The following is a 12,175-nucleotide window of genomic DNA, read 5'->3' as shown; positions in this document are numbered from 1 at the left end:
TCCTACTTTTCTATGCCTTCCCCAACCATACATTGCTATAGGATCTAGATAGATAGATCCTGCTTTGAACACGGTTGTGTTGCATTTTGAGCACCATCAGCGTGAAAAGTTGGAAATAATTACTGAAAAGATATGTTTTACATGTAATGCGCATCCGAGAGTTTGGGGAAATTCTCGCATGTTGCGCAGTCGTCATTCGTCAGCATAGTAAGCTGTTCCTGTATTTCTAAAAAAAAAATTAGGCTACGTTGCGTTGCAGACAAATGGGTCCATAACACTGTGGACGTCAATTCCGATGTAAACAGCAAATAACTCAAGTCGTTATGTTGTATTATATTATATTGTATAGTCGTTATCAGAACAAGAGGCTTTTACGCAATAGCTGGAAGAATGCGCCTTTACTTTAGAGGTAGAAAACGAGAGGAATAGTGTTTAAAATATCCATTTAAATTGTAGCCTAATATAAATAAGAATGTGAGGAGGTTGCTATTAACTTTAAAGATTGCATCTACAATTGAAACTATCTACATGCAAATTGAACGGCCTTATGTCCGGTCTATGGATGTCTGAGTTGACAGCACGGTCACTAGATTTTAATCGGTAAAGTTGAGGAGCTGGCATCTGTTAATGTTCGTGCAAATAGGCGGATTCATGTCCCTTAGTTTGCAACTGCGAGGTAGGCTACATGGCAGGCGCCCACATAACGGTTTCATTTTGAGAGGTAGATATCCATGCTCTGGCACCCCCTCTGCGATGCGTTCGTCCCCCAGTTTCATGAGCTTTTATGACAAAACCGTGAGTGTGGTAGTTAACAAACTACATCCTAATAGAAAACTGTTAGCTTTCCTGGTATCAAATGACAAATGGTATCACAACATAAATTGTGCTGGCGACCCAAATAAAATCTCCTGCGACCCAGACTTTGGGAAACACTGGTCTAAAGGACTGGCATTTGAGCAATCAGACATGTGAACAGACCTGTTCTGAGTAGACCTCCTGTACTGAAGGGAGTGAGCAGTGACCCCACCCGGTCTTGAACCCGGGTCTCCGGGGCATTAACCCTGCAGCTTGACCGAAATGCCAAAGAGCCAGGCCCGTTGGTATGGCAGTCAGAGCGCATACTCAACTGTAGTGACGGTACTCCGTCACACTTAACTGTTATTGATTCCTCTTGAACATTTTCAGGCAACACAAGTAAATTAATTACGTGCTGTTTTTTTAATAGAACAATTCACACAAGAGCAAGCTTTAAACGGATGAGTTGTTGAACTCATCGGCTGAACTCAGTCACCTCTGAAGAAAGTTGTGGACAAATGACTGGTGTGCCAGTCCATGTGGCAGTAAAGTTACCAGGCTCTTGCCAGTAGGCCTATCTTCCTGCCGTGCTCACCTCTCACTTTTGAATAAAGAGCAGCAGAATAAAAGAAAGCATCTCCACTGCTTAAAAAGGTAAGTGAGACTGCTGCTGTAGGCCTACAACATTGTCTTCCACTCAAACAAGAAACACAATCTGCTGTCAATCAGATAAAGGCCTTTTAGGATGTAGGTTTTTCCAATTTAGGTAAATGGCTGACTACCACAGCAATGTTGTTTCACATTTATGAAAGTAAGTTCCTTCACTTTTTGAGATGGGGATTGATTTTGAAATCCACCGTGACATTGAACTACACATTAAAGTAAACAAGTCAACAGACAATGTGGACAATAGGACATTAATGACAGGACACCTTTTGTAAAACCTTTGAAGTGTACTATATTGACAACATTGCAAGGATACAATACAGAGGGCCAGAGGATGAGCACGTATCAAGCTGTCACCTCAAGTTAGAGTTGAGGTTTTATGGGAAACAAAGTAACAACTAAACCAAAATGTAACATTTGTGTACAGCCTTAATTTGGTAAATTCGGGGAAACAATAAAACGTAAAATACACTGGGCACTTAAACTGAAACCATACAAAGTTACAGCTTCCAGAAAGATCAAGATTGTTATTGCCAGAAAGGACTCTCATGGCGTGAAAGTAAAACTCGGTCAATTAAAACAGGCTACAAGGTGAAAGTGCATTTTAACAGCACATAATTAAAATAAGAACAAGTGTCTGTGCGACAATCTTGCTGCAAACCATCAGTAATCTTCGGGAGCAGTCTGATTTGTCTCTGCTATTCAGCGGCAAAGTTGGAGTGGATCACAGCAAAACATTAATCGTTATATTCAGTGTACTTCTTTGCCGACCCATGGACTTTGCTAGCCGGATATTTCTGTCGATTCAAAGCCATTTTGCGAAGGACGGCTTGGGGCAAGTCAACGTGGCATTTCTCTGCAAGCTCTACCAAGTAGATCAAAACATCACTCAGTTCTTGAGCCAAATGCTCCCTCTCTGATTCGGTCCAGTCCGGCAGTCCTTCGGCAACTTCCCCACGCCATTGGAAGAGTTCGGACACCTCTCCTACTTCGCCAACCATTGCCAAGAGGAGATTTCGGGGTTGGTGAAATTGGTTCCAGCCCCTCTCGTCTGTGAACTCTGCCTGCATCCGTCGTATGTCCTCGAGAGTGGGTTCAGTGCTAAATGTGTGTCTCTGGTATTCCTGGACACCATTCACAGGTGAACTGGCATGGTTTTGTCCATTTGTTAACTTTACTTGGTTGTGTTCCTGAGTGCAAAGGGTTTCACCGTTCGGAGGCGAAATAGGCACATCGCTTCTCAGCTCAACCTCTTGTCTGTTATCTTCCATGTTTCGACAGGCAAAGAAAGCTTTTGATTAAATTGTAGGGTAAAACGCTGTAAACCTTCACCGCTACATGCAGCACGCGTTAAACTCCCGCCACAAGTCACTCAGCAGTCAGCAGCACGTATCAAAACAGGAACTGACATGCAACTTCGTCAAAATCTGCGGAAATGTACCTCGAATACTGGAGGCGTGGCAATAATGCATTGTGGAACTTGTATTTTGTCGAGATTTCTGTGTCGCGGTAAGAATGAATACAGAAACTACAAGCCCCATGACACTCCATGAAGGAGTAATCATGGCGGCTGCCTCAGCAGGATTCTGTGGCATGATATATAATTGCAACAATCAAAAACATATTTCTGTTCTTACTACAAATATAGTATATCTTATTTTAAAAAGAAGAATAAGCACATGTAGCAATCGCTGTCAAAGTAAACCCCAAACAAAAAAGAAGAGGTAAGGCACATTGACATTGCGATCATAGCTAAAGTTACCATTTCAAAGTTAATGCAGTCACAGTGCTAACGCATCTTGCCAAATGTATAAGGAAAAAAATGATAGCCGTGGTAACTATTTCTGTTCTATCTATTTCTGCTGTCTACTAGACTGTCTCCAAAGCACTAAAATATGTGGACATTTATGCTAAATTGTATGGTGTTTGACAAGGTCAATGATTAGTGGTTTATTTGTTATGAAGAGTTCAAGCTTTTTTTTACTGTTAAAATTAATTTATGTACACGTCACGTCACGACGATATGTGACGAACAAAGATTCCCTGTAATAAATGTCCATGAGCTGTGTTGATATAACCCCTTACAAAAGTGCAGGGCAATACATTTGATCATGTCCAAAATACCTCATCTCTTGTAGTGCATATGAACGACAAGGAATTCTCCAGAAATTTGAGTTACTTTTTTGTAAGGAATGATTGTTACTGATGATAAGATTATGTAGCCTATAAAACTAAACATTTCTTTATAAATAATACTTTTACATGTTTGTAGTCCCCACAACAAACACAGCTAAACCAGTAGGTTTAATTATGTTGGGCTTTTTCATCTTCAGTGTCCCTCAAAGGATGGTGGGAGTCGTTGGCCTGGAGATCCATGCTCAGATTAACTCCTTATCAAAGCTCTTCTCTGGTTCACAAGTCAAATTCTTAGCCCCACCTAATTCACTTGTCTCTTGCTTTGATGCATCTCTTCCGGGCACATTACCAGTGAGTAAGCTTGACACAGTAATTATGTTATCGACTTATTGTACATTATTATGAAAATATAGGCAATAACACTGGCAGACCTCGATATTGCCTGACCGTCGTGTTTACATTGGCATTATTGCTCTTCATCTTCTATGTTCTAGATATATGTTTAATGATGTCCTAAAATGTAGCAACGACCAACCTAACCTAAAGGTCAGCTTATCAGTTACACAGTTGTGCATGTTGGTGTCTCCAAAGTATACTCCTTTTGCTGTTGTAGATGCATTTCTCGGCAGTGCAAGATGTATCACTAAGTCAGTGTTTGAGCTGGGAACAAAAAAGGTGGAGAGAGGCCTTGTGGTTGCATTACTGTGCGGGTACATTAGCTCATGGCAATAATATTATTTTTATCAGAACATTTTCTGAGGCAATATACAGTATCATCTCATCTAACAAAAACATTAGTTATTGTGATAGTCATACCAGTGACTACATGAGAGAGAGTCTTATAGTGGTTAAGTTGTCTTATTTTGTGGTGACTGGTACTTTGACAAATTCACAGAGCCTACAGGCGTTGACACTGCAGTGGGGGGAAAACAATGAAATCATAGCTGCCCTTTTTCCTCAGGTGCTGAACAAGAGATGTGTGGAGGCTGCAGTGATGACTGGTCTGGCTCTCAACTGCTCCATCAACAGGAAATCGCTATTTGACAGGAAGCACTACTTTTATGCCGACATGCCTGTGAGCCCACTCTGCTTAACACAGGCTTTCACAAAACTATTTTAGACTAGTTTATAGTGTTAGACCAGTCTTAATTTTGCCCATATACTAGTCTAATGCAAGTTAGACTGTTTCACACAAATAAAGACTGACCTATTTTAGACCAAAATAATTAGACACCTTACTCCCAGGGCTAACTTAGGTCTAGATACTATGTTATCTTGATTCCACAACTGATTTCAGTTGGAAATGTGTAACCTAGCCAAGCCTATTCTTGCTTATCTAAAACAAAAACATTAAGAAGACGTATAAATTGTAGAGGATGAAAATACCACATCTGAAATGTCATTTGTGAAGACATGTGCCCTATTCATCTTGTTTGACCTAAAGACAAGCATGTTCTGCTTGGGTAAAATCGAGTCGAGTTGGTTAGATGTGGCTACTCAGGCGGCTATTTTTTTCACTTTGAAAAGAGTCTTATTTTATCCAGAATTCATTGTACTATAGTCCTACTTCAGGTAGTCAAGACCTAAACTGCTTTGTGCAACAGTTTAATTTAGATGTATATATGAAGTCTAAGTATCTACTATATCTAAGCTATAGTCAAAGTCTATTTTTGTGAAACTGGCCCCAAGTCTTGTCATTAGTCTGAAAAGACTCAAGTGGTTGCAGCGGGTGAATGGTTGGGACTGGGAATATTTTTGTTCTTGTCAAAGCCACTGTATATTGATGTGAAACAGGGCTACTGGACTGGCTTCTAATGGGTCCATTTAACATTTAACAGAAAGATATGTCTAAGGCCTGATTCATACTCTATGCAATCTACATGGACACAATTGACAACGCAAGTCTCGTGCACATATTGAGTTGTTTGTCCCCATTTTGTATACTCACACTTGTGTCGCATAAAAAAACAAACTCTTTTGAAGAAAAAAAAAACACATTTTGCTAAGCAATTATGCGCCAAACCCTCCTTGTCTAGCTTGATGCATTCACACCCATGTAGCTTGGGTAGACTGTGAATTAGCCCCATAAGGTATTTTCTACTTCGTCTCTCATGGTGACAAAAAGCTTCCAATTGAGTTAGGGTAGCCTGTTTACTAGACGTGTGCCATGGATTTCTTACATGTAGTGTAATTATTTGAAACCTTTCCACACACCATGTCTACTTCTGTGTTGTGTTGCAATAGTCTATAATATATTGTATAATATTGTATAATATATTGTATTTCTGTCAAGACTTACAAACATCACAGATTTCAACTCCTGCTGATGATTGTTTAATGTTTACTCAGGCGGGCTACCAGATTACCCAGCAAAGGCTGCCCATTGCAGTGGACGGCACGCTCACCTACAGCTACCTGGGTGGCTCCAAGAGGAACCAGATGGTGACCAAGAGTGTCCGCATCAAACAGATCCAGCTGGAGCAGGACAGCGGCAAAAGCCTCCATGATGAGACTCGCAACCAGACACTCATCGACCTCAACAGGGCAGGTGTGTCAGCATGTATCCGACTCCTTAGTTTACTCTGTATATATGTTTGGATGAATGCTGGTGCCTGAAGAATATATGATCTGTTCTCTGAACATAAGTGTGTGCAGGTGGAGTGTTAACATGTGTGTGTTTGTAGGTGTCGGTCTGATGGAGCTAGTGATGGAGCCTGAGATGAGCTGTGGGGAGGAGGCAGCGGCAGCTGTTCGAGAGCTTCAGCTCATCCTGCAGACACTGGGCACGTGCCGGGGCAACATGGCAGGCAAGAGTCTTTTCCCTTCTGAAACCCCCTTCGTCCCTGTTAGTCTCTCTCTCCCTCCGTCCTTCTGTCTCCTCTCTCTCTGTGTTAGTCTCTCTCTCTCTCCATCCATCTGTCTCCTCTCTCTGTCCCTCTGTCTTTCCTCTCTCTCTTTGTTGGTCTCTCTCTCTCTCTCTCTGTTAGTCTCTCTCTCTCTCTCTCTCTCCCTTTCTCTCTCTCTGTGTTAGTCTCACTCTCTCTTTCCATCCCTTTGTCTCTCCTCTCTCTCTGTTAGTCTCTCTCTGTCCATCTGTCTCCTCTCTCTCTTTGTTAGTCGCTCTCTCTCTCTCTCTCTGTGTTAGTCTCGCTCTCTCTCTTTCCATCCCTCTGTCTCTTCTCTCTCTGTGTTAGTCTTTCTCTCTCTCTCTATTTGTCCCCTCTGTTCTTGTTTCTTCTTCTTCCTCCTCAACTCTCTCTCTCTCTGTTTATTCTTATCCACACTGCCATTCATTCACTCTCACTCTTGGCATTGTCTACATGTATCATGCACTAAAACAACCCACTCACTCAGTTGTGCCTTTAACATGCGTCAGCTAAATATGAAGATAAACAAAAAGATCCGAATTCAGGACCTCTGCACAGGAAATGCTAAGCCAGTTTAGAGCTTGGGGTCTAATACCCTCTCCTCCTCCTCCTCCTCCCACAGAGGGTCAGCTGAGGGTGGACGCTAACGTGTCGGTGCATGTGCCCGGGGAACCACTGGGCATCAGGACAGAGGTGAAGAACATCAACAGCGCACGCTTCCTGGCCAGGGCCATAGGTGAGAGCACCTTCTGGTGGAGGAAATGGATGGTGTGTGGGAAAGACTAGGTGAAGTCCCACACAAAGGCCACACTTAGTTTAAGGTGGAGTGCAATGAAGACTCCAGTGCAGGAGTTTTAAGTGGCCTTCACACTGGGTCCATTTAACTGGACCGTACCCGAGTGCGATTATTCTCCCTTTGCCCTAACCCAGCTGGTCTCTGTTCACATTATATTTTTGTTTTTGCGGACCCGGGTCAGTTTATGTCATGAGCACTAGCTTCTATTCACCAATATCGCTTGGCAACGTTGCAAAAACGGCAGTTTATTTCCTGGTTTTGGAACAGATAGCATTCGAATTGCGGCAGAGTTCTAACGAACGGTAATCCAGACCACTGTTTTCTAGTGGGTTCGGTAGACTGCATTCACACTATCAAAAATCACCGAAACATCGGTCCAAATGAACTCGGGTCTGGACCAAACGGTCTAGTGTGAACGCGCCCTTAATCTGCTCTCTACGACAGGTGAATTCAGCTGACAAAAGCAAACCCCCAAACATAAGCACACTTTCTTTCCCTCCCTCTGTGTGTATATGTTTACTGTGTCCATTAGATTATGAGATCCAGCGGCAGATGGAGTTGCTAGAACAGGGTGGCATTGTCCAGAACGAGACCAGAGCTTATGACCAGAAAAGCGGGTAAGAGAGCCCAGAAGAAACCTTGCATGTGCCAATCTGCTGCAAGGACTTAAAGTATCATGTCTCCCATATGGCTTAGCATAATAATAATAATTAAAATAACACACTTTATTTGTAACACACTTTACATTCACAAGAAATCTCAAAGTATCCAAAGTATATATACTTATACTGTATAAGTATAGTATAGTGTACTATACTTATACTATACTTTGGATACTTTGAGATTTCATGAAATCTCAAAGTATCCAAAGTGACATTCTCCCTTCCTGCACAAAAGCATATAAGCCGTGGCCTACTGGTTAGCCCTTCGGACTTGTAACTGGAGGGTTGCTGGTTTGAACCCCGACCAGTAGGCACGGCTGAAGTGCCCTTGAGCAACCCCTCACTGCTCCCCGAGTGCCGCTGTTGTTGCAGGCAGCTCACTGCGCCGGGATTAGTGTGTGCTTCACCTCACTGTGTGTTCACTGTGTGCTGAATGTGTTTCACTGATTCACGGATTGGGATAAATCCAAATTTCCCTCACGGGATCAAAAGAGTATATATACTTATACGTATACTTACTTATTTCATTTTTCTTGTACAAAACAGGTGTTGTCTTCTGCGTATGGAGATTTAATTCATATTTGAGAGAGACAGTCAATTGTTATGCAACTGTCTGCTTGGCTGATAAGAAATGTGCACACAAACACAGAGGTCTAGGACCCAGCCCATCCACACCAGCGGATGTGCACAGTGTGTGTCTTTAGTGTCTTAACCAGGCTGGCAGCTCCAGAAGGCTGACAAATGTGAACAAAGCATTTTCACTAGCTGATGAGCTTGTGTATTACATAATTACAAATTGATATATTCATATTTTCTGGTCCTCAGCACAACTCTTCCCATGAGAGACAAGGAGGACTTCCAGGACTACAGGTTAGCGGCTGACAAAGTCCACTAAAGATGACAAAGTGGTAACTGGCTTATGACCACACCATGCATCATTTAGAAGCACTGTGCTTTGTCAAACTATGTAAAACATACAGGCAGAAAGACACACTAAGTGGACAACATTGTGTTATTTAGATGGCTGGTATTTTCTCTAAGTTTAACAGTGCATATATCTACAGATGTATTGAATAGATTGATTTGTGAAGTTCTGATCACTGTGTGTGTGTGTGTGTGTGTGTGTGTGTGTGTGTGTGTGTGTGTGTGTGTGTGTGTGTGTGTGTGTGTGTGTGTGTGTGTATTGTGTGTGTGTGTGTGTGTGTAGGTTCATGCCAGAGCCCAACCTGCCCCCTCTGAGGGTGTATGACAGTGCGAGTGTGCCGGCGGGGCTGGACCCGTCTCAGGTGGTGCTGGTGGACCAATTGCAGGCCAGCCTGCCTGAGCTGCCCAGCGTACGCAGGGACAGGCTGGTGCAGACCTACGGCATTCTGCCTGAGCACAGCTTCACACTGGTGGTGAGGACATGGCACATGGAGTTTGCGTTTAATTAGATTAGATTCAACTTTAGATTCCACTTTATTGTCATTGTGCAGAGTACAAGTACAAAGCCAACAAAATGCAGTATGCGTCTAACCAGAAGTACAAAAAAGCAGAAAAGTGCAATGTGATAGACAAAGTATAGACAGGTGGTGCATAGGCAGGACAACAAATATAGTGCAGTGTAGACAGTAGTATGCAGTTGGTTTACAGAAGGTGGTTTAGAGTAATTAGATATAAATATGTGCAATGTATTAGCAGTTACTTTATAAGAGCAGAATAAATATGGTTATGTGATATGAATTTGTTGTCTGAGTATCAACATCCAGTTCCTTGTAATCCTTAATACTTTGGATGTCCCTTCTCTTTATTGAGTATGTATGATGGTGTACACTATTTTGTTGGTTAGCCATGTAATGAATCACCTATAGTTTGTCTCATAGAGTATACTTGAGGATAGTACTCTGAAGTTCTCATGAACATCCAGTAGGTGGCAGTAAGGGTTAATTGGTTTGCTTGGACAGTGTCCATTTACAGATCAAAGAAGTTATAGTTTTTTCTGAATGCTTAAACACAACTGTTATAGCACAATTTCTAAAACTATTAATACTTATAGCAAAACCACTCACTGAGTTCGCAAAACTAAAAGCACAAACACTGCTTTGCACTCAGTTTGCAATTTTGTAACACACACTTTGCACAACTGTAGGCATAATTCACTGCACAGCACTCTTTTTGCGGAACTGTAAACACAACTCACTGCTTTACACTCAATTTCCAAATGATCAACACACTCCTGGCAAATCATAGACATGTATGTCTATTATTTACACTATTTTGCCAACTCTGGCATACTTTCTCATGTGAAAACTGTTTTAGATAATTAGTTCACTTTGCAATCAGCCTAAGCACTATATATAAGCCACAGGTAATGTACAATGGAGGGAGCAGGAAGAGTGAGAAGAGAAAGAAATAGCCCTTTTACAGACAAAAAAAAACAGTCTACATGTGGGAACATCAAGCTGCTTAGAGATGTTCTGACACCCTTTACTTTTAACATGCTTGTCTATAATGTTCTAAAGGCAACTCTTTCCTTTGATTTGTCTATAATGTTCTAAAGGCGACTCTTTCCTTTGATTTGTCTGGACTATATTAATGTCACTGTGTCACAGAATGAAGATGGGCTGTTGGACTATTTTGAGAGCGTAGTGAAGTCCACCAAAGCTGAGCCCAAAAAGGTGATTGGTTGGGTGATGAAAGAGCTGGTGGGGTCTCTGAACCAGCAGAGTCTCCAGGTCAGTCAGAGGTGAGGAAGGCCTAGTGGTGGTAGGCGCATATCATGAGTGTGTGTTTATCGGAGTGTGTGTGTGGTACTGACTGATTTCCCCTTAAGTGTTAATCATGAGCCACTGAGCTAATTTACTAGTCTGCTATAAAGGGACCTGTCTTGTTCTTTTCTCCATTAAGCCCAGTCTCTCCCCACTCTCTGGCTGAACTTTTGGATTTACTGGAGGCTGGGTCCATCTCCTCCTCAGCTGCTAAACAGGTAAGTGGCCCTGGTGTGGCATTGGGTCTCTGAGTGTGACTGAGATGAGTGTATAGAATAGAATAGAATATACTTTATTGTCATGCCTGCATGAAAATTATCTTTGGTCTCACTGATAGGAATAGTATAAAATACATAGGAAACATAGAGTAGACACAGCCAGTGTAGCAGCCAGTGTGAGTCTGTGAGTTACTGAGATGTGTTTGGTGTATCAGGTCTTTCAGGAGCTGTGGAAGAGTCCAGGGAAGAGTGCAAAGCAGATTGTCCATGAGCAGGATCTGGGCCTGCTGTCTGACACAGCCCAGCTTCGCTCCATCTGCCAGAGGGTGGTGGACACCCACCCTGAACAGGTGACTCCTGCCTGGGCCAGAGCACCTCACACAGTGTTCACCTAGTATTTGCTTCTCAAGTGCAAGGAGTTTGTTTAAAGCATGTACTTCCAGTTAAAACCATGTTGTTAGGCTCTTTGGTTAAAAATGCGTCAGCCAAATGTAATGTAATGTAATGTAATGTAAAAGGGAACATAGACCTCGAGTTGCTGCAGCCAACAGCTAAAACTGCAAGGCAGCTACAGTGCTACACTCTGGGGGCATGTTCATGAGCCCCCTGGCAGCTCTAGCTGTTGGTGCAGCAACTCGAGCTAGGTAAAACCTAATGTTTTCAGTTTTTGTTTTTTTTCGTATCGACAGATACTCGTGACCTCGAGAAACTGAGATCTATGTGAAAAATCGCCAGAATTCTCCTTTAAAACTAAATGTACCTTTTAATGTTGTTCGTCAAAGGCTAAATCAACGCAAAATATGGAAGTTATGTTTTAAAAAAAAACAAAAATCATTGGACTGTAAAATGCCTGGGACTTTACTAACACAGTTCATTACTACAGGTACGGGCCATTCAGCGGGGAAACCATAAGGTCCTGAACAAACTCATGGGGGAGGTCCAGAAGGAGACCAAAGGGCGAGCCAACCCAGTGCAGGTGCGCTCCATCCTCCAGGAGCTGATATCATCCTGAGGGACAGGTCCAGTGTGACCATCAGGACTGGACACCCGTCTGGGAGAAAACCCTGAGGAGTCCCCACAGGCTGCTCTGCCCTTTTAGAACTTCTGTGGCTTTGATTGGTTGCAGTGAACCAACGATTTATAAACTGTGCTTGGTTTCAGCCAAGATGTTCAATATCTGTGTCTATTTGCTCATTTGTTTTGATTGTCTGTTCTGTAAGCTGCTGCTTATTCAGTAAGATGTTGCATGCATCAGCAATCATGTAAATAAATATCTATGGTTTTCTAT

At 42.4% G+C, this 12,175-nt stretch overlaps 2 protein-coding genes across 3 annotated transcripts; one reads left to right on the top strand and one right to left on the bottom strand.

Annotated features, from left to right (window-relative positions):
* Positions 1 to 1,728: 1,728 nt before the first annotated feature.
* dctpp1 (dCTP pyrophosphatase 1) lies at positions 1,729 to 2,866 on the bottom strand. The gene has a single exon (XM_076295977.1). The coding sequence runs from the start codon at positions 2,730 to 2,732 to the stop codon at positions 2,199 to 2,201; it is 534 nt and encodes a 177-aa protein (XP_076152092.1). The 5' UTR covers positions 2,733 to 2,866; the 3' UTR covers positions 1,729 to 2,198.
* A 159-nt stretch (positions 2,867 to 3,025) lies between these two features.
* gatb (glutamyl-tRNA(Gln) amidotransferase, subunit B) lies at positions 3,026 to 12,174 on the top strand. 2 transcript variants are annotated; one of them, XM_076294804.1, is made up of 13 exons: positions 3,026 to 3,185; positions 3,795 to 3,948; positions 4,559 to 4,672; positions 5,947 to 6,145; positions 6,282 to 6,404; positions 7,087 to 7,200; positions 7,793 to 7,877; positions 8,748 to 8,792; positions 9,130 to 9,319; positions 10,514 to 10,636; positions 10,814 to 10,887; positions 11,103 to 11,237; positions 11,771 to 12,174. In XM_076294804.1, the coding sequence occupies exons 1-13, from the start codon at positions 3,055 to 3,057 to the stop codon at positions 11,805 to 11,807; spliced, it is 1,524 nt and encodes a 507-aa protein (XP_076150919.1). In that variant the 5' UTR covers positions 3,026 to 3,054; the 3' UTR covers positions 11,808 to 12,174. The 2 variants fall into 2 exon arrangements, with proteins under 2 accessions (XP_076150919.1, XP_076150918.1); XM_076294803.1 differs by having other exon boundaries at positions 10,514 to 10,647; positions 10,809 to 10,887.
* The last annotated feature ends 1 nt before the right edge of the window (position 12,175 follows it).

This window comes from Alosa pseudoharengus, unplaced genomic scaffold (genome assembly GCF_046254945.1).
Source record: "Alosa pseudoharengus isolate Yale_2024_CS ecotype anadromous, Long Island Sound unplaced genomic scaffold, YU_APseudo_1.1 YU_APseudo_1.1_scf_2, whole genome shotgun sequence".
NCBI classification, from domain to species: domain Eukaryota; kingdom Metazoa; phylum Chordata; class Actinopteri; order Clupeiformes; family Clupeidae; genus Alosa; species Alosa pseudoharengus.
The sequence above is the reverse complement of the archived record's forward strand: the minus strand, read 5'-3'. Positions and strand labels throughout refer to the sequence as shown.

Bases quoted from the DNA above. Each gene is read 5' to 3' on its own strand.
- dctpp1 (XM_076295977.1), bottom strand. From the start codon at position 2,732: ATGGAAGATAACAGACAAGAGGTTGAGCTGAGAAGCGATGTGCCTATT.
- gatb (XM_076294803.1), top strand. From the start codon at position 3,055: ATGATATATAATTGCAACAATCAAAAACATATTTCTGTTCTTACTACA. The intron at 3,949-4,558 runs GTGAGTAAGCTT...CTTTTTCCTCAG, and splicing joins CTCTTCCGGGCACATTACCA to GTGCTGAACAAGAGATGTGT. The intron at 6,405-7,086 runs GCAAGAGTCTTT...CTCCTCCCACAG, and splicing joins GTGCCGGGGCAACATGGCAG to AGGGTCAGCTGAGGGTGGAC.